The 19,048-nt window shown below is 36.8% G+C and overlaps 1 protein-coding gene across 2 annotated transcripts in view; it reads left to right on the forward strand.

Annotated features, from left to right (window-relative positions):
* Positions 1-19,048, forward strand: part of Kcnt2 (potassium sodium-activated channel subfamily T member 2) — a 328,896-nt gene that overhangs the window by 224,145 nt on the left and 85,703 nt on the right. For both annotated transcript variants that reach the window (XM_051147516.1, XM_051147517.1), the window contains exon 14: positions 4,324-4,432. In XM_051147516.1, coding sequence (XP_051003473.1) covers positions 4,324-4,432 — 109 coding nt within the window. The remainder of the gene's footprint in view (positions 1-4,323; positions 4,433-19,048) is intronic.

Raw genomic sequence — 19,048 nt, forward strand, 5'->3', positions numbered from 1 at the left:
GACCTCAGAATACTCAGCGATAAATGGGATCCTCTTCTCTTGGAGATTAGAGAAGTCTGAGGAAAAGGAAGAGAAAAGAGCATGAGAGCCAGGGGGGATGGAGGACACCAAGTAATCAAAGCCCTCTAAATCAACAAGGTCGATACACATATAAACGCACAGAGATGGTTGCAACGTGCACAGAACTCTACATATGCCCCATCCCTAATATAAAGCAGTATATAAATCTCCAATTGGTAAACACTTGCATATGAAATGTATTCCTCCAAGGGAGTCCCTGGAGGCAACAAACTACTCTAAAATACAGGTTGCATGCCCAGCCGTAAATGGCCAACAGAAAACAAACTCAAAAGTATCTTTGGAGGTTCCTTGTTTCATAATGTCATGCCAGAACTATTTCTTTAAAAATATTTTAGTATTTTATTTTTACTTTACATATCTTTCCCCTCTCTTTTTACCTAGAAAGCCTTTGCATATGTATTATATATAGCCTATAATTTAGTGTGTTTATGGGATTCCTGAGAGTGTATAAACAAGTAGGCTTCTGATTCTTTGGCCTTCTTTTGGCCTCCTTTCCTTCTGTGGATTTGTTCATTCTATCCCAATGGTTGGTTTCTGTTTTATCTTATTACACTTTATTATTATCCCTTAGGTGTATATTTTTTTTTTCTAAGGAGGGAAAGGAATGGTGCAGATCCAGATAAGAGGGAAAATGAGGAAGAATTGGGAGGATTAGAGAAAGGGACATTTTTATTCAGGATATATCATAGAAGAAAAAATGTCTTTATTGAGAGAATATCTCATTATTTAGCCCTATGTATCCTGGAACTTGGAGCGGCCCTTCTGTCTCTGCTTCTCAAGTTCTGATATTAAAGTAATGCACCTCAATGCCAGGGATCTTTGTTTTCATTTCAAGCTGGAAAAATATAAACTGCCATTAAATTATTGGGTGCTAGTCCCTGTGCTGAAGTGCCGTGAAAGAATTACATGTCTTAATTTTCCACTTGATTTAAATATCCCCATATCTAACACAGAAATAACGGTGTTGGAGGTTGGCTTGTTCCCTACTTCTATTCTGCAGTGGCCAGCAGGTTTGACATGATGTCATTCTCAATCCCTGAAAAGTACCACTGAATTCTGCTACTTGACTCTTAGAGGTTTGAGAGTGACCAAACCCCTACTAAACAGTTGGCACATGTTTAGGGACGGTGACCTAGCATGTAGAACCATCAATCTCACTGTCATACAGCACTGGGAAACTGAGGGTCTGAGAGTAGACTGATAGAGCGTTGTCAGTGTCTTTTTTTTTTTAATTTCATTTTTATTTTTATTTTTGGAGTGTGGAAAGTCAGTCCCTTGACTTTGAACATATTAGGCAAAAACTCTACTGTTTTACTTCCTCTATACATGTCTCAGTTAGGTTCTTATCTTAATTGGGTTAATTGAAGCGGCAGCTAAGTGGTAAATATTTCAGCATCTTGAGATTGAGGATGCATTTAGACTCTAAAGAAGAGGTCTATGGACAGTGTCTATTTTACTTTCAGGTAGTACTCTGTGTGTTGAGTTTTAAACACTTTGTTATTCGTGTTAATCAATATTATTAACTGATTGCATACTTTATTATTGTCCTTTCCCTGTGATCTTTTCCCCATGAAAGTTTATTTCAATGTTTATCCAACAGGGAATCCACATAAATATATTCTTTACTCACCCAAGGACCTGATATTAATTATATTTTGCATCATTCTTGTTACTATCATTATTTTGCTGTGTTGGGATGCATTTGCTAGAGGACATTCATGCAATATGCCTCTGCATGAAGGTTAAGGGACAACTTCACGAAGTCTGTTCTCTCCTTCCACCTTTGCACGGCTTCAAGGATCAGTTTGAAGTTTTCAGGCTTCCCTTGTTGAACAATGGGCACTTTCTTCAGTACGCCATCCCACTGGTCTTTTGTATTTTTTTTTTTTTTTTTTTTGTATACTAAGTATCTGTTAACCCTTCTTTTAATGAAAAACTACAGGTAACTATGCATAATAATGAAGCATGAATTGTTCCACTGAAATAAAATAAATAATAAATATACAATATGAAGAGGGGCATTTGCCTCAATAACCATGCCAGAAATCACTGTTGATATTAGTAGTAAGTAGTTATTGACAATCTTGAAGTTATATCTCTGTCACACGCTTTGGTAAAGATCATGAAATACTTCTCAGTTTGCATGCAGATTTTCCATGGATAATGCAGCATATGGCACTGAAGCTACAGAAGACGCTTTGGGTTTATGTGGTGGTATTGGTGTCAAATGTGCTTTATTTAAGCCTGAAGGGCTGATGGGTGTGGCAAAACCTTTGTCTGAGGAAGAGTAATGTGAGGATCCTACTATGTTGGTATCTTACAGGATAGTACAGCTTTTGGAAAAAAAAAATAGCTCTTGTCATACAATTGTTTCTCAGCTATTCTCTCCAATTATCTGATAACTATTCGGGGAAAAAAGGCCACCATATGTCACTTTTAACTACTGAAAGAAAAACATGATGAGATATTTCTAAAGTGTCACCTGTGCATTGCATTTTTCAAGTTCTTCTATTTGAGGAAATATGGTTATGCCTCTTAGCGAAAACTAATAACTGCATGTGGTGGTACATATGGTAATTGAGCTTCCAATTTTTCTGTTACAGTTCGGGTTTTTAAAAGTCCTGTCTTATGTTATGAAGTGTATATATTTTTCTCAGATCATATGTTGCAAGTGTTTGAAATCACGGTCCCCTATGCATTGCTAAGATGTGAGCCTGAAGAACTGCATTCTGCCTTTAACAGCTTTGTTGCCTTTCGCTCACAGATTAGACATGCACACTCAAAAATTATTTTGAGAAATATTGAGAGGGTGGTTTAAATACACTGTTCTTTTGCAAAAATTCTGTACAGATCTCAACATTCCAATTGGAGATGGAATCTGCTCTCTTTTTGCAAAGCATTAAATATCATTGCTATTTATTTTTAAAGTGTTCCTCAACTACCACTTCAGCATACTGATGGTTTCAAAGAGAAAGAAAGGGATGAAGGAAAGGGCTGAAAGAAGAGGAAAGAGATACAGAAGTGACTATTAGGAGATACTTCATACTTTAAAATACTAATTAATGAGTTATAACTAGTATAAATTTCTCACATGATGTGTAGCAAAGAGAAATAAAAGTAATATATATATATTATTTTTTTAAAAAATGAGAACTTCCCTTATATGCTCATCCACATTAACAGAAAGGCACACAACCAGCATTTGCAGCAGAAGTTGCTCTCTCGTTTCTTAAGTCACTCAGTGTTGTCTCTGCTTATATTGCAGGATGTTTATTTTTCTATTTATAGATTTTAATCTCACTAACAACTTTAATCTTCCTTTTTTCTTTAGCTAAAATTGATATTTTCCTGTCGAAGAGTATATAACTTTACAAGGCTCTCAGTTTCTAACACCAGTGTTACACACTTGGCATAGGGTTGGTTGTTTTAGATTAACAATACTTTGTTTCCTTTTCTAAAAATACGATCTATGTAGAAAACCAAATCACTGTCATATTATGCCATCATTCCCCTGTAGTAGCAATGCACTTTGGCAAAGCAGCTTTGTCCCTTGAAGGTGTGGCTGGCACCTCTTCTCCATCATCCTCTCTAGCGCTCTTTTTCTTTTATGACCCTGAGTTTTGTAGGTACCACTTGTTACTATTCCTTTCTGGACCCTATCCACTTTGAGTTTAGGAACCTTAGTGTATTTACAGTGCACTTTTTATTTCAACCTATCTTAATATTAATTTTGAAGGTTGGTACCATGTCTCTGATAGTATAAAACGTGATATTTGTGATAGCCAAATAGCCTACCATGTATTTTAAATTTTTGACAACTAATGTTGTGTGGTTATGTTTTTAGCAAATCAATACTATTGCATTTGTTGTATTGAAGGACAGCATTATAATTGAGACTTTATAAACCATCTGATACATTTTCCAGACTGCAACTGAAACCAGCTGCTGCTCTCCTTGCACAAACAGTTGTGGCATTTCACTAAAGTTCGCCATTTTGTTAGGAGAAAATTATAATTTGACCTTCATGGCCCCCAAGCCAAGTCATGAACTCATTCTCCAGCACTCTGCCTTACAAAATATATTTCTGTGGATAGTACTGAACCTGTAAAAAACAACCCTAAAATAAGTGTGTTTATGTTATGCTGAGACTTTTGCAATTTCATTTATTGTTTTAATTTTCATATTTAACCATATTACCCTCCAAGGTAAATTATCCTAATTTCCCTGTTTTATTTCAAACAGATCATGTTGTTTGTGAAGAAGAGTTTAAGTACGCCATGTTAGCTTTAAACTGTATATGCCCAGCAACATCTACGCTTATTACCTTACTAGTTCATACATCTAGAGGGCAGTAAGTATATTCTTTTTTCTTAAGATAATTTAATTGGTAGTTGTGTGATATAAAGTTGTAGTAAACCAAGATATACATTAGATATGTGCCTACCTTTGCATTTGTTTATTTTATCTATATTTGAAAGATACGAACTTCATAAGAGGTCCACGACAGTTTTGATCTTGCCGGTTATTCATCAAAATGATATAATTTTTATGATCTACATTCTAAGTTTCAACATCATCTCCACGATTACTATTTTTACAGCAAATAAAATTTTACCACAGGTATTTGATCAGTAGTAAGATCTTAAATAAGTCTTATGCTGAAACTTATGTATGCAATTTACCTTCTCTTTGTGCCTTTTCGGTTTCTAACAGTTAAATAGACTGGAGGAAAGCCTACAGTGCGCTTCTCAGAGTGGGTAGGAGAAGAGAGCATCATTAGCACAACTTAGTATTCTTTGCATATTGTTATCATTTCAGATATATGAATTTTGTTTTGAGTAGGATGATGAAAGAATAATTTAGGAGTGAACATATTGCTTTAACTTTAGAACACAAATGCTGTACTGCAATGAATATTGCCTCATATTACTAACTTGGTAGAATTACAGGCAAAATGTAGATTATACCATTAAATTCTACTATTTGCTTTTGGTTAAGGTGGTTTTGTTTTTGTTTTTTCCAGTTAAACAGTTGCTATTTAAGTGAACTAATACTAAACCAAGTACATTCAGGGTGAATAAATTTTTTTTCTAGAATTTGTGGTAGATAGGAGACGTTAATATAAAAACGGTAAATTCCCAGTGGTATCTTAAAGTAGACTTCACTATCTTTTCTCTAATTGTGTTTCTGTTCTGCTAAGATAATAAAGATTCCCACAGGGGACATTTTCACAAATTCTTAATACAAATATTACTATTCTGTTTAATCTCTGCATTGGAAGGGGGTAAAGAGAGCATGCATGAAGTATTTTGTTTCCAAGAAGCACTCAGTAATTTGATCCAATTAAAGAGCAGAAAAATCATTTAAACAACAATTACTTGAATGGAGACTTCCTAAGAGTATTCATTATTTTTTCAAATTAGCTTTATCATTGAATTTTACCACTATAATTAAAAATTTAGTACAGATTTACCGTTGTTCATACAAAATGAAGTGCATTCCTACTATTTAACAGCTGTAACTCAGACCAAGTGTACTTATCTTGTGCAACTTCTATTATGTGTTGTTGTTCCTTGCTTTTTTCTTCTTCTTTCTTTCTTTTTTTCTTTTATTATATTTTTTTTTGAGGCATCACTTTACTATGCACTTAGTTAACTCTATATATCCCATTACGTTTTTTGTTTATTTTTTCCTTTTTTACATATACGTTCATATTATTACGCATATATACAATAAACTACCTACAGCAAGAGGAACCACGAGACATTCAGGAATTATATAAATGTTACATTAATAGTGATTTGGCTATTATTTGTATTTGGCAACCTTGAAGAGAACATCTTTTCTATCTTGGTGAGTCTAAAATTCTGAATATAAGTCAATATCTATCACATCTTTATCAACTTAAAACATCTATGTAGACATAAAAACATCTTAACCCCCAAAACACTAAGCTATCTGACCTTGAGACTTGAGAAGGAATAAAATTAATTATCTGAGTAGACTGGAAGTGAAGGTGAGCAGCTTCCAAAGTGAGAAAATGACAGGGACAGTCATGTGTGAACACTCACCCAAAACTCTCTGTAACGTTAGAGCATCATCTTCAGCCTTCTTGCCCAGTATATCTGACAGAATATTTGTGAGGCAGGAACTATTGAGCACTTGCTTACCTTTCTTGACAGAGTGTGGCAATCAGCTTTGCCTCCATCCAAGCTTGCCCATTTTTATGCAGAATTCTGTCAGTGTCAGAAATGAGAACATTTTGCCCAGTGCCTGGTTTGCCACATTTGAAGCCATCTCTAAAAGGAGATTCATTGATGCCCATCACCTTCTTTGAGGTAGGCTGGGTATTGCCAGGAGTTAACCTGTCTTGTCAAAGAATCTTTAAATTAATGACAACATCTTTAAATGCCATATTTTGTAGGTATCTGAGGGTAATAGAGGTTTGTTTTCATTGGGAGTTGGTCACAAATTATTAATGGTCTTATTCAGAAAGAAAACAAGATTGAACTCAGGGATGTCTCTCTTTTCTCTTATTTTTCTTTCTTAGGTTCAGATACAGGGGTTGAAGACAAAGAAAAGGGAATATAGAAATATATAGGAATGATAGGACAAAACGTAGATTATTGAATCTAATCCTGTGATTAATGCCTTAATTGTTCTCGCTAGGTTATTTTTAATTCATTCATATAGAACTTTATATATTGATACAAAATAAGCTTAATTTTGTTTTTTATTGTTTTTTATTAATTTATTCTTGTTACATCTCAATGGTTATCCCATCCCTTCTATCCTCCCATTCTTCCCTCCCACCCATTTTCCCCTTATTCCCCACCCCTATGACTGTTCCTCAAGGGGATTACCTTCCCCTATATATGCTCATAGGGTATCAAGTCTCTTCTCGGTAACATGCTGTCCTTCCTCTGAGTGCCACCAGGTCTCCCCTCCAGGTGACATGGTCAAATGTGAGGCACCAGAGTACGTGAGAAAGTCATATCCCACTCTCCACTCAACTGTGGAGAATGTTCTGACCATTGGTTAGATCTGGGTAGGGGTTTAAAGTTTACTGCCTGTATTGTCCTTGGCTGGTGCCTTAGTTTGAGCGGGGCCCCTGGGCCCAAATCTGCCTATCATAATGTTCTACTTGTAGGTTTCTAGGACCCTCTGGATCCTTCTACTTTGCTGTTCTCTCATGCTTCTCTCATCTAGAGTCCCAATAGGATGTCCTCCCCTCTGTCCCAGTTTTCTGGTAAGTGAAGGCTTTCATGGGACATGCCCCTTGGGCTAGTATGCAGATATAAGTGAGTATATCCCACTTCCTTAGTCATCAGGGAAATGCAAATCAAAACAACTCTGAGATTCCATCTTACACCCATCAGAATGGCTAAGATCAAAAACTCAAGCGACACCACATGCTGGCGAGGATGTGGGGAGAGAGGAACACTCCTTCATTGCTGGTGGGAATGCAAACTAGTACAGCCACTTTGGAAATCTATCTGGTGCTGTCTCAGAAAACTGGGAATAGGGCTTCCTCAAGTCCCAGCTATTCCACTTCTTGGAATATACCCATAATCTTAATCTTGATACATTGGTATAGAGTTCAAATTTAAGATTATTCTTCAACCAGTATCTACATCTACTCTAATATGAAGTATCCTAGGTTTAATAGATAAATTTTATTCTATAGATAGATAAGGTAAAATAGATAAGATCTTCAAAAATCTCAGAGACCTACAGAATTCTTTATTAGAAGTAACATTTTATCACATAATTAAGAATTTCCATTGAATAATGTGACCTGTAAAATTATTTAAGTACTGTGAAAATTCTGTGTTCAACCACAGATTCCTGGGTGGAATCACCACTGAGTTTTAATTTACAGGCCAGGCTGTTCACTGACATACATTTAAAAGTTAGCATTTCAATACCGTTATATTACTCGTAAACAGCATTTTTAATTAAAGAAACTGTCCTGGAACCGAACCATTAACAATCTCCTTGCATCCTTTCATCCCTGACACCAGGCACTAGCTTACTCCTGTTTCTACTGGTTTGCTAATTCTAACCCCTTCAAAGTGCTACTGCTGGCCTGGCTTCCACCCCACAGAGGGACATTTTCAAAGCCCATCTATACAATGACATACATAGTATGGTGTGCTGGAATCTGATGCTGCTCCAGAACAGGGGAGACCATGTTTTGTTTCTCCATTTAACACAATAATGTGAAAGATGATGGTGTAACCACTATATTTTATGCCTTCGCTCATTTGGGGTTTATTAAATCTATGAGTAGAATAGCTAGATCCTAGGATTGCTCTGTTTATAATTTATTGGATGCTGTTAGAATATTTACAGATAGATTACGATATTTTGAGGTTTACTAGTAATGTATGAGGATTCCAATTTCATTTCAGTTTCTTCAGTACTTAGTATTCCACTTTGCTTCTAATTATTATAGGTGTGTGTGTGTGTGTGTGTGTGTGTGTGTGTGTGTGTGTGTGTGAATGCATGTGTGTGCATGTGTATGCATTAAAATGTGCATGTGGAGGTCAGAGGATACTTATGGCAGTCAGCTTTCTCTTGCAATCATGTGGGTTCTGGATATTGAATTCAGGTTGTCAGTCTTGGCAACAGTCATCTATTTACACAAAGCCACCTTATTGCCCCCTATAGCTTATACCTTACTGAACATTATTAGTTTACATGTTCAAAAGAAATGTCAGCACTGATACCAGGATAGTACATATTACTCTATTTGGTGTTTAAAGGTATACATTTGTTTAAAGTAAATATAAAATATGAAATCCTTCGCGAAGAATGTAACTTTCTGGAGAAACAAAATTCCAAAATCAAGGAAGACTGAGATTAAAATTAATTTAATTACTCAATTAAAATTTTTAAAATTGCTTTTCTTGTCTTTTTACTTGAAGCAATTTATATTTGCCAAAAAGAGCTGTAAAAATAGCATAAGCAATTCCACATTCTATTTTTAATGCTTTCAGTAATATATAGTTATAGTGTACTTCTCAAATGATGGCTTAGCACTGGTATAACACTATTATCCAGGTTATCTGCCCTGATATTTGAATTGTCTACTAACGTTATTTTACTGATCTTTTATCCTAAAAAAATACACTGTTATATGTTACATACTTCAGCTTTCTTTTTCTCGGCTTCTTCTAATATGTTAATTTTCTCATGAGAAATATTGGAGTCAGTATAATCACATAATTTTATGAACATATAAAAAAGCTGGACACAGATATGTAAGATATTCAGCTGTATTTGTTTGTTAGAATAAATTACATGGAATTTTCCACAGTGTTTTAAGAGAATGTAGAAGCAATGACATCTTGCTAGGAAAAACTATAACTTGCTTCTTAAATGTTCTTCTGATGTAAAGGGAATGGGATATTGTTAATTAAAGCTGGTGTAGGAAAAACAGAACACGAACGTAGAAAGTTTGATGGCAGAGACCAAGGACTTGAGTGGCATAGAGGGTCAAGAAAATGGGACAAGAAACAAACTAAAAGTTTTCCTAGTTAATCTAAAAATGAACAAGTAACAAAAAGTATTTTGACTTGTGAAATAAAACAAATAGGTGTCTACACTGATATAATAAAAACTTAAAAGGTGAAGAAAACTCAGAGTGTTATTTTAAAAGATTTCAAATAGTAAATATAGAACTATGAAGCTAACGTTAGAAAAACATCATGTAAATATTATCCTCTACCAATGTGTGCTGTTAGGAGTGGGTGAAAGTTAGAAGACCAGAACAACTGTGTTGTTGACACAGCTCTCCCAGATATTTATTAGCCACCAATTTAACCCTTGTAATTGTACAGGAGAAATAAGGCAAGTGTACCATCAGCAGGCAATTACTATAAATATCACTAATACAAAGATCTAAAATGTGTCATGGCCTTAACAGGATTCATGTGGACCCAGCTTAGTTTCTTTATCTTTTTGTAAGCATTTTCCCCTTATAAATAGGCAGCAGAAAACTCTACATAGAAAGCATGCACACAACCACTGGCTGATAGACGTCAAAATGTCACAGTAGTGAAAGACAGAAAGACTGATGATTTTATAGTCAATCTTTTATACAGGTTAATTTGGAAGAGGTTTTAACACTTGTAATATTTTGTGTCGAATGGAAGAGTTAGCTCAGAAATATTTCTGAAAATATTTATTTGGAGGAGGCAAACAACAAAGCAACACAAAAGCCAAGGACGCTTGCCATGTGCTGCTGCTCAGATACTTTGTGCTATGCTGGGCAGAGGCTGCGGCTTTTCTCTACTCAGTATGTAGGGTTAATGACCTCAAGTGAGAAATTAGCCATCAGAGATCCCCTGTGCATATTACCCAAGTACCCATACATTCACTATGTTCAAACACCCACGAGAAAAAAAGGAAAAGCCAGTGTTTTGACTCCATGAAAAGGCCCAAGGGAGCCCACCAGGGAGTGAAGAAAAGGAGGGAAATGTAAAAAATGAGTGAGCTGCTTTCTCTTTTCCTGAGCTTATTGAAAAGAGCCCAGGGAATCAGCTGCCATGTGGGTGGGAGAGAAAGTTTCTTAAAAGTAATAGGGATTATAATTACCTCCTGACTGCCAGAAAGGAAAGGAAGAAAAGGGTGGGAGAGCATGCTCAAAGGGACTATCTTTAGCTCCATAGGAAGGTTCACACTCAAAACTGTGGCAGAAGACTATATTTTGCAATCTGGAAAATCTAGTTCACTGTTTAGAATAGAGTACCAGTGACAGTGTGGGGGACTGTGACTTAACTTTAAAGACTCTCTCTGTGTCTCTCTTTCTCTGTCTGTGTCTCTCTGTGTGTTTCTCTCTGTGTCTCTCTCTGTGTCTCTATGTGTGTGTCTCTTTCTGTGTCTCTATGTCTTTCTGTGTCTCTATGTCTTTCTGTGTCTCTGTGTCTTTCTGTGTCTCTATCTCTCTCTGTGTCTCTGTCTCTGTCTGTCTGTCTGTCAGTCTCTCTCTCTCTCTCTCTCTCTCTCTCTCTCTCTCTCTCTCTCTCTCTCTCTCTCTCTCACACACACACACACACACACACACACACACACACAGTGAAATTTTGAACATGTTTGGTTGCAGTGTATTAGCTAACCTAATTCAGCATATAATAGCTGAACTTTATCTGGTAGATACATAGCGAAGCTGCTAGAGTGTTTACTTAGTGTGCAGAGACCCCAGACTCCATGTACAGCTCCACATTTAAAACAAAAAGGTGTCTTATTGGTGCACATCTGTAATCCCAACACTTGCATGGTACAGGGAGGAGGGTCAGAAGTTCAAGGTCATCATTGGCTACATAATAACTTTTAGGCTTGGCAACATGAGACCTTTTCTCAAAATAAAAATATCATATAGCTTTAAAGATTATCTCATCCTCTAATCCCACTCATATCTTTTGGGGTGATTTTCTGTGGCTTCCGTCTTACAGCTTCTCTTGCTTTTACTCACATCATGGCCAGCATGCTGACCTTTCGCTCCCTCAGGGTGAGGAAGTAACCGCTTTCAGTGATCATGACCAGCTGCTTAGTAGTCCACTCCTTCGTTTTGGCGCCTGTACATCCCCAGCCGCGTGCGTCTTTTAGTGTTCAAGAGGATTTCCGTGCCTAACACCCATTCTCGGGAGTCAGTTCTATACTTAACTCCCCACAGAAATTGTTGACGACCTAAACAGGTGTCACCTGTATATTCAACTCTGACAAGGTGCTCTGTTACTTTCCCTTAAGTGACCTTTAGGCTAAAGACATAAGCTCATTTATAGAACCGAGAGAAATATATAGATAATTTTAGTGTCAAACATACTTTCTCTCTCTCTCTCTCTCTCTCTCTCTCTCTCTCTCTCTCTCTCTCTCTCTCTCTCTCTCTCTCTCTCTCTCTCTCTCTCTCTCTGTGTGTGTGTGTGTGTGTGTGTGTGTGAACGTTTACTGTGGTTGTTTGTATTGTGATCATCATCTACCACCAAAAAAAAATAGTAAGAAAAATTAATAAAAATACTACAGTAGCCTGGGGAATATAAACAGAGAAAATTCATTTTCTCACAGCTCTTGAAGCCCGGTGGCCTATATGGCTGTTCAGGCTCCTCAATTGCCTTTTGCGAGCTCCTCAGATGGTGGCTCCTTGATGAGCCCACATCTCTGCTGGTTTTGTGCGCCTACGTTTCATTGTCTTTTAAGAACACATGTCAACTTGGATCAGGACTCATTGCAACTGTCCCAGTGTAATGAAAACACCTCCCTAGAGGCTTGTTTGCCCAATGCAGCCATGTCCTGAGCTACTAGGAATTGGGCTTGAACGAGTGGATTGAAGAGAGGGTACAGTTTGGCTTCCAACATGGTCAGAAGGAAGGGGTGGAGTGGCTGCTGCTGGATCCCATGCACAAACTGTTCTTATTTTCTAGTGTGTTCTCAGGTCAGACACGCCAACAGAAATGTGTTTCTTTGTACAAAACTTAGGAAACACAATATTTTCTCCTGGCGGCCCTTTATCCATTCATTCATAATGTAAGTAAATACCCAGTTGTGTTGGTGCACACCTGCAGTCCTGATGCTGGAAGGCATAGGCTGGATGATTTGCAACTCGTTATCGGGAATGCCAAATAAAATCTGAGATGCAAAAGGCTCTTTGTCAAAACAAAGCAAGAAGAAACAACTGCAACAAGAGCTTCAAGAGTGGATCTCTGAATGAAGCAGAAGGAAATGGTGTGTTCTTTAAGCATACTGTGACTTTTCTTTTATGTGGGCTAATGTGTACTGAGAGTTTGTGCAGAACAGCATTTTATTTTGAGTATCTACCAGTCCATGTGGTTACTTGGGAGCTTTTCCCAAGTCACAGCAACAACAACAACAACAAAAAGTAATTGGAGGCCCTTTATTGAACTTATTTTGAGAAGTCTGTACAGACTGTAGGCCTTGCAGTCCTCTGCTTGTGGCCTCATCATCAAATGAGATTGAAACGTTTCCATTTTATGTCTTTAAGGATTTCTATGCATGAGTCCTGGTTTATTTTTACCTCTTTATCTCCCATGGTTCTCTTGTGTATAGCACTTTCTTCAAATAACATAGCCTAAATATACTTTGTAGTTTCCGCCTTCTGTATCTTTTAAAAACGTGGTTCCCTTTGCCTTAAATTCACTGCTTCTGCCTTCCTGGAAGATTTTGTTATATCAAAGGTCCTTTCTCTGTATGGCTGTTTCTAAACTCCCCAATTTAATAATATTTATCCTTTTTACAAACTTGCAATGAATTTTGTTATATTGGTCCAATGTGTATGCCTTAGACCCTTTGTACACAGGCATTTTTGTTCCTGTCTCCTTGTTTATAAAGTAATTAAAAGTAGAGGTTGTATCTTATCCATTTTATGATTCTGGAAAGTTCTTTTTTACAACACAGATGTTCAATAAGTATTAATTGAATGAGTAAAGTAAATGATATGCCAAATGTAATCCTTTGAAGCAACCCTGATTCCAAGCATTTTATGAACATTATGAATATAGCTTTTCTCCTTTATGAGATCTTCTCAAAATGACAAAGAAAGAATTGCAACATTTTTATGAGCAAAGGAGTAAAAGAGGTGAAAGTATTTTTTGTGTTTCTGAGAGGTGAAAAATAGGCGATGTCAAGATTTCAAGGAAAGTACCAACCAGAAGATTTTAGAAAGTGACATAATAGGATAATCTTGTCCCCACGAGGCTCTGAAAATGAAAATTTCTAGGAAAGGAAAGCAATAACCTAGTTCTGTAGGAAGAACAAAAGGTCATTGTTTGTTGTTGTTGTTGTTGTTGTTGTGTGTGTGTGTGTGTGTGTGTGTGTGAGAGAGAGAGAGAGAGAGAGAGGTGTAGCTTAATTATCTATCATCTACCCATCCATCCATCTATCCATTTATCTATCATCCACATATATTTCTCTTCTTTTTTGTTAGGAAATGCAAGAGATAAATGTCAGGTGTCAGTAAAAACAAAACAAAACAAAATGGAAATGTAACCTGAATAAATTATTTAAATAAAAATATTTTCATATAATATACTTTGATCATGAGGTGGGGAGAACTTGGGGAAGGAGAAGAATATAGTAAAAATATTTTTATTAATATAAAAAATAAATATATTTATTCTTTAAGAATAGAAAAAAATGTCAGGTGTCATCCTCTAGTCCTCTGCATCATTTTTTTAATTTTATACTTTGTGTCTTTTAATTCAATTTTGAAATTATTTACATGGAAATCCTCAATGACTTGTCAGCCCAAAATTAAATACACTCATCTGTTAAATGGTTATAAATGTTTCCTTCTGAAATTGCAAAAATTAAAAATTAACAAATTTAATTAATCATATAAAATATTTGCATACTGTTTCTTTTTCAAGGCTCCATTATTTATGCCAATAAACATGTATGCGACTACTCTGAATTTGTATCATTTTTGTGTCATAAAAGAAAGATCTCTAAATGACCTCAAATGAAAGACTAAGGGAAAGCATTATAATTTACTTAAATATGTATAACAAACAGTGAGCTGTGGTCCTGAAATCAAAACAACATTTTTGTAAATTATGCTCTATACTTCATACTAGAAGATGAATATTGAGGGTATACAGTCAGGATCCCATACAAGGGTGTGGGCAATGATTCTGGACTCTTCCAAATTTTTATAGTTTTCTATATATGTCCTACAAATATAAGTACCTTTTAAAAATTTTATTAATTTATTCATATTACATCTCAATTGTTATCCCATCCCTTGTATCCTCCCATTTCTCCCTCCCTGCCATTTTCCCCCTACTCCCCTTCCCTATGACTGTGACTGAGGGGGACCTCCTCCCCCTGTATCGGCTCATAGGGTATCAAGTCTCTTCTTAGTAGCCTGCTATCCTTCCTATGAATGCTGCCTGGCCTCTCCATCCAGGGGATGTGGTCAAATATGGGACACCAGAGTTCATGTGAAAGTCAGTCCCCACTCTCCACTCAACTGTGGAGAATGTCCTGACCATTGGCTAGATCTGGGTAGCAGTTTGAAGTTCACTACACGTATTGCCCTTGGCTGGTGCCATAGTTTGAGCAGGACCCCTGGACCCAGATCTGCCTATCATAATGTTCTACTTTTAAGATTCTAGGACCCTGTGGATCCTTCTATTTCCCCATTCTCCTTTGCTTCTCTCACCTAGAGTAGCAATAGGATGTCTTCTCCTCTGTCCCACTTTCCTGGTAAGTGAAGACTTTCATGGGACATGCCCCTTGGGCTAGTGTCTAGATATTAGTGAGTATATACCATTTGACTCTGTTTCTGGGTTAACACAGTCATTATGATCATTTCTAGTTCAATCCATTTGTCCACAAATTTTGGGAAATCATTGTTTTTAATAGCTGAGTAGTATTTCATAGTGTAAATGTACCACAGTTTCTTTATCCATTCTTCTACTGTGGGACACTTAGGCTGTTTCCAGTTTCTGGCTATTATGAATAAGGCAGCTATGAACATGGTTGAGCAAATGTTCTTTTTGTGTGTGCTAGAGCATTGTTTATGGTCTTACTTTTCTTTGAAGTAATATCTCTCACTGAACCTGGCTAAACCCTGGCATCTGCTAGTCTCCAGCATCATTAGTTACCTATATTACCTGGGTCCTGTGCATCTCCACCACATCCTCATGCACTTGCAGCAAGCACTTTCCCCACTGAGACATTCCCCCTCCTCTAAAATGTGTTTAAAGAACTGTTTGAAGTATATTTTCTACAAAGCAATTTTGTATTAGGCCTTGGTCCTCATAGTGGGAATACTTGGGAGTCTTGGTAATCTTTAGAAGAAATAGAACTCTTTTGTTTCAATGTGAGTATCATTTAAAGATGCTCTTCACAGAGAAATGGATCAATTTATTACCTCAATAGCCAATGCTCAGAGTTTTAAAGTAGAGCTATTTATTTGGTGAATGACAGCATATTGGAGGTAGTCCTGCTACTATAATCATTTAGGACAGTGACCTCTATTTGAATGAGGATAATGTATGGAAATAGGCTGGACTTGTTGTTTTATAGGGACCATTAAAAATTTAAAAATAATTCATGATTAAAGGAAAAATATACAAACCACATGGATTTGGCTCCATTAAAAACACTATTGGAGAATCCCTGGCTCCATCCTTATATCCAGGCAAGTGGCAGCCAAACTCTTGCCAGCTCCAGTGTCCAACACAGTCCCAGGGACCCTGGTGGGATGGCACTTTTCTTCTTTGACCTGAAAGTCACTGCTAAAGTGAGGTGGACACCTTAGTCTATTTTCCATTAGTTGATTAGAACGGAACAAGGAATTAAACACACACACACACACACACACACACACACACACACACACACACACACACTGTTCTGTTTCTCAAGTGCCCTGTTATTAGGAAAATATCATGTAATTTTTCTCTTGTAGGAACCTAGACTTATGTATACATTGGGGTGTCAATAATGAAAGACCAGTTAGAAGAGAGTGGGAGCAGGATGATTGGTAGAGTAAGGAAGTTAAAGGTAACTAAATGAATAGACACTGAAATGATCTAATTACCAATGGGATGAATCTGTTAATAATTCTTTGGTGGCTACCAAAGGGCCAACACATTTCTTTAATTTCAAGGTGTGTCCTTTGAGCTGTATCAAGTAACTACAGTCTAAACATCAGACTTGCTTATCTTTTATTCCACGTAAATACTTTGTGCATGAAAGAGATACAGAAAACTATAAAATTGTTTTGGAACGATGTCTTCTGAAATATTCCTTTTAATTCATATCTCATAAAGGCAGTGTCCTGCCTTGTGGGCAGCACGATGTAGCACAGACTCTCAACACTGCTAAGCTTTTGAGGGTGCCCAGAATTAAAACCAGGGCTTCACGGATCCTAGGCAAGCACTCTGCCACTGAACCAGGCCTTTATGTTCAGGTTTAGAATGTGTTGCGAGTTTCACCCGATGGACTTATTTTTGTCAATAAACTTATGGTAAGATTTTTTTTTTTGCAAAATAAAAAACAAATTCAATGACAGCAAGAGGCGACACCAAAAGTTTTCTCAGTTCTAAATATTTTTAAAGGAACAAAAAGAATAAGAATATTATTGGACTCAAATAGCATCAATAAAAACTTCCAAGATTTCTTTATCCCTAAATGCAATATTAATTATTGTTGGGTCCAGTTTTCCTAGAGAATTGATTACAGTGTGCCAGCTTGAATGTCCAGACACAGCAGGGGAACACCTATACTACTGTCCAGGAAGCCCTTGAACAGAAGCTGAACTGCTGGCATTCTATAAGAACACATCTGTGCACTGAGATTCAGGAAGACGAAGTTCACTTTGACTCTAAATCTATATTAATTCTGAAGTACAGATTAGAAATATTATAGCTATGATAAAATGAATCAGTGCACACACTGATTGTCCAGTTTCACTAGGAACAACTAATTTATTTTTCACTTGACAATTCTAAAATGATATAAAATTGTCTACTCAAATAAGAGGATTTATTATTATTTTAATTTTTTCAATAATCAATGGAAATTAAGTGAGTGTCTCAAAAGTCCTACATTGAAATGCCATAGGAGAAAACAACTTTAATATCAGTGAGTTTGGGCTAGCCTATCCATTGCTCACATTCAACTTTTGATGACTTAAACTCTTCACTAAACTTGACTTCTTATTTATTTATTTATTTGTTTGTTTGTTTGTTTGTTTGTTTATGCTTCTAATGTGCTCACTTTACATCCTGATTGTTGCCTCCTTCCTGCTTGCCTCCTGATTCTACCCTCTGTCCCTACTTTATGCCCTTTCTCTCCTTCCCCTTGCTGTCAGAAAGGGGAGTCCTCCTCCCCTACCATCTGACCTTAGCTTATGAAGTCTCATCTGGACTGCCTGTATCCTCTTCCTCTCTAGCCTGGAAAGATCACTCTGCCAGGTGGCAGTTTGACCTGTCTCTTTAATGATGGTTTCTGTTAAGTTTACTGTTATTCACGTGAGGAAATTACATTGTGTAGCCTTTCTCTATTCCCATCAATTCAAGCAATTGTATCACATATACAGTGAATACCAAACAAGTTTCCAGTTCCATCTAGTGGTAGAAAATAAACTCTATTTTCTATATTGTCTCTGCCACTATTTTGGTATTAGAACTGAGATTTCTGTGTCGGTGTCTGACAATATAAATAGCTGAAGTCCTGCTATAAGGCAGAGGTCCATAGAGACCTCCTAGTATAATGAACGTTCTAATCTTGCTTTGTTACTTCTTTTGTGTAGAATTCTCCCCTCACCCCATTCTAGAGAGGACGTTATACACGTAGCCAAAGAACACACCAAACTAGCATTATGTAATTCTATTTCTATTTTCCACTCTCCTTAGGTAGGAAACTGGAGATAGGCAAAAGTAAGAATGCCACCAAAGTATTACTTGTTTAAAAATTGCTACTGCTTGAGTTACAGGTGTGTATGTGAGGAGTTACTTAGGCAAGAAGAAATGACTCAAAGGCCCTGACATAGGGGTGACAGCTGGCAACACAGAATGTACAGCACAGACTGATAAAAGCTCAAGAGGCTAGAGTGTGTCCTTTCTGGTACCATATTTGTCCTGAGCTTCTTCCAAGATCTGGGATGTCCTATATATTTTCTCCTTGCCTTGGCTCAGTTAGGAGTCTCTGAGCAGCCCTTACTAATTATATTTACTTGGGAGAGGAGGCATCAATGACTCTTGTCAGTTTCAGAGACTTCCAGAAACCTTTGAGATGTTTACTTCCTTAGCTCAATGAGAGTCCTGTTAGATGAAATGTTTCATCCTGCTTCCCTCTAAGAAGGATGTTTATCTCCAAGGAACATGCTAGAAAAAAACCCGCGAGAGTTAACCCGAAGATTTAACGGGCATTTGTGTTGTAATCGTTGTTGTTTAGGAAACTCTTGTTCCCCATTCAGCTCACACATTATCATTGT

The sequence above is a fragment of the Acomys russatus genome, chromosome 6 (genome assembly GCF_903995435.1).
Source record: "Acomys russatus chromosome 6, mAcoRus1.1, whole genome shotgun sequence".
Taxonomy (NCBI): domain Eukaryota; kingdom Metazoa; phylum Chordata; class Mammalia; order Rodentia; family Muridae; genus Acomys; species Acomys russatus.